At 44.0% G+C, this 2,500-nt stretch overlaps 1 protein-coding gene across 1 annotated transcript in view; it reads right to left on the bottom strand.

The window, feature by feature from the left end:
* LOC143034197 (larval cuticle protein 1-like) overlaps positions 1 to 335 on the bottom strand; it is a 7,757-nt gene extending 7,422 nt beyond the window's left edge. The window contains exon 1 of the mRNA XM_076200143.1: positions 258 to 335. Within this exon, the coding sequence (XP_076056258.1) occupies positions 258 to 269 (12 nt within the window). The 5' untranslated portion in view covers positions 270 to 335. The remainder of the gene's footprint in view (positions 1 to 257) is intronic.
* Positions 336 to 2,500: the final 2,165 nt, after the last annotated feature.

A 2,500-nucleotide genomic window follows, 5' to 3' on the forward strand; every position in this document is an offset into this window, starting at 1 on the left:
GAGAAATCAAATCAAGGTTTGTATCACTATTCCTTTTCATATGTTTGAACTGTATTGGATGGGGGTACGAGACATGATAGCCAGTGCTATGGTACTGTATATTTACAATGAGAAAGCAAAGCAAGGTTTGTATCACTAATCCTTTTCATATGTTTGCATTGTATTTGTACTGGATGGGGGTACGAGAGTATTCCCTGAGATATTAAGGGGTACTAAGGGCACTGAAAAAGATTAAAAACCAATGACTTCAGACTTACTTGTCGAATCATAACGATGGATCTGTTGGACGTCTTTGTTCCAGTCACCAAAGAATGTGTTACACTTTGCCTCAGAGGAAACTCGCTTCCTATTTATACTCCTCATCTCACATGTCCCCTCCACCCTCAGCCTCTTTCGTCTCCCTCATCTTCTTCCCCCTCCTCCTCTACCTCATCCTCGGGTTTATCCTCCTCCTCCACATCATCCTCGAACTCTTCCTCCCCTTCCTCCTTGTAATCTTCTTTCTCTTTGGCTTCCTCTTCCTTATTCTTCTCCTATTCCTTTGTTTTTTCCTCTCTCCTCTTTCCTCTTTCCTTATCCCTTTTCCTCGTCCTTCTCCTCTTCTTCATCTTCTCCTCCTCCTCCTTCTCCTCCCCACCTCCTCCTCGGCTTCCTCTTCCCCTCCTCCTCGTTCTCCTCTTCTTCCTTGGCTTCCTCTTCCTCGTCCTTATTCTCATTCTCGGTTTTCTAATTTCCCTTCTTCTTCTCTCTTTCCTTCTCTCTTCTCCTCATCCTTCTTTTCTTCTTCCTCCTCCTCCTCCTCCTCCTCGCCCTTCCACTTTTCCCGCGTCAGTACACTCATTAATTTTCTCATTTTCTCATTTTTCTCTTCCTTTTCTTCGTTTCTTTCTCCTCTCTCTCTTTCCCTATTCTTCTTCTTCTTCTTCCTTTTCCTGTCTTCTTCCTTTTCTTCTGTCTTCCTTCTGTCCTCTTCTTCCTCCAGTTTCTTCTATTTTTCTGTCTTCCTTCTCTCCTGCTTCTCCTCCTTCTCTTTTTTCCTCCTTACTCATCTCTCCTCCTCTTCCTCTTTCTTCCCTATTTCCTCCTTCTCCTTCTCCTCCTCTTTCTCCCCTTTTCCTCCTCTTCTCCTCTTCCACTATCTTCTCTTCCTCCTCTTCCTCCTCTTCCACCACCTCCTCTTCCTACTCTTCTTCCTCTTCCACCCCCTCCTCTTCCTCCTCTTTCTCCTCTTCTCTCCCCCACCACCTCTTTTTCCTCCTCCACTACCTATCCTCCTCTTCCACCTTCTTCTTTATTTCCTTCTCTTCCTCCTTCTCCTCCTTTTATTCCTCTTCCTCCTCTTCCACCACTTCCTCCTCCTTCTCTCCACCACCTCTTTTTCTCCTCTTCCTCCTTCTTCTCTATTTCCTTCTCCTTCTCCTTATCCTCCTCTTTCATCACCTCTTCTTCCTCCTCCTCCTCCTTATCTCCTCCACTACCTCTTCCTTCTCCTCTACCACTTCTCCTCTTCCTCCTTCTTCTCTATTTCCTCCTCCTTCTCCTTCCCCTTCTCTTTCTCCTCCTTTTCCTTGTCTTCCACCACCTCCTCCTCCTCCTCCTTCTCCTCCACCACCTCCTGCGTGACTCAGAGCCTTAGGGGGAAACCCGAAGAAGACCCCGTGGTCCTCTGAGGTCAACAGACTCGAAATCCCCGAAGCGTTCTTGCAAGGTCACTCAAATTACCCTCTCTTGTCCACAACAAGGTCACTCAAATTACCCTCTCTTGTCCACAACAAAAGCACCAAGAAAAATCATACCCTAGTCACACGACACAATCACGAACCAATCGTGTGGAAGGTCCTACCAATCCTGAATAAAATTACGAACCAATCATCTGGAAGGCCGTACCAAACCTGAATAAAATCGCCCAAGGCACTGTTTTCCAAGTGGGGTCGTCAAGCGTTTCTCCTTGGGGTCGCCATGACATCTTGTATGCTAAAATTTTAAATTCATATTACTATAATAAAATTCAATGATGTTAAATTTGTCTTTTATAACCTTACAATAGATTAGTGGGCACGCGGTCATAATCATGAGGATCATATTGGGGGTCGCCTAAAAAAAAAAAAAAAGTATTGGGAAAACCTAAGGTAAAATTAAAGGCTTAGCTAGATATAAGTATGTTTGCTGGTATAATTTTTTTAAACTCGCTACCAACTTTGATATTAATTTGCGGCACTAATACGTGGGCCTCAAATTACTCATAACGCTAAGAGTTAGTCGATAGTAAAGACGGGGATTGTAGATGTGAGACTGACAAACATCTTTATAAATAAAAATATATTCGTGAAAGATCCATTTCAAACTAAATGGGCTCATCAGTGCTTCTCAAAGTGGGTCGTGCGCCCCACAGGTGGGCAGTTCGGTTTTTAGAGTGGGCAATTCAGTTTTTCAGGTGGGCAATATAAATTTCAAGGGTGCAACTGAAAGATAACTGATAAAGTCTGGGTCAAAAATTGAT

This window comes from Oratosquilla oratoria, chromosome 17 (genome assembly GCF_046742065.1).
Source record: "Oratosquilla oratoria isolate Oo_2021 chromosome 17, ASM4674206v1, whole genome shotgun sequence".
Taxonomy (NCBI): domain Eukaryota; kingdom Metazoa; phylum Arthropoda; class Malacostraca; order Stomatopoda; family Squillidae; genus Oratosquilla; species Oratosquilla oratoria.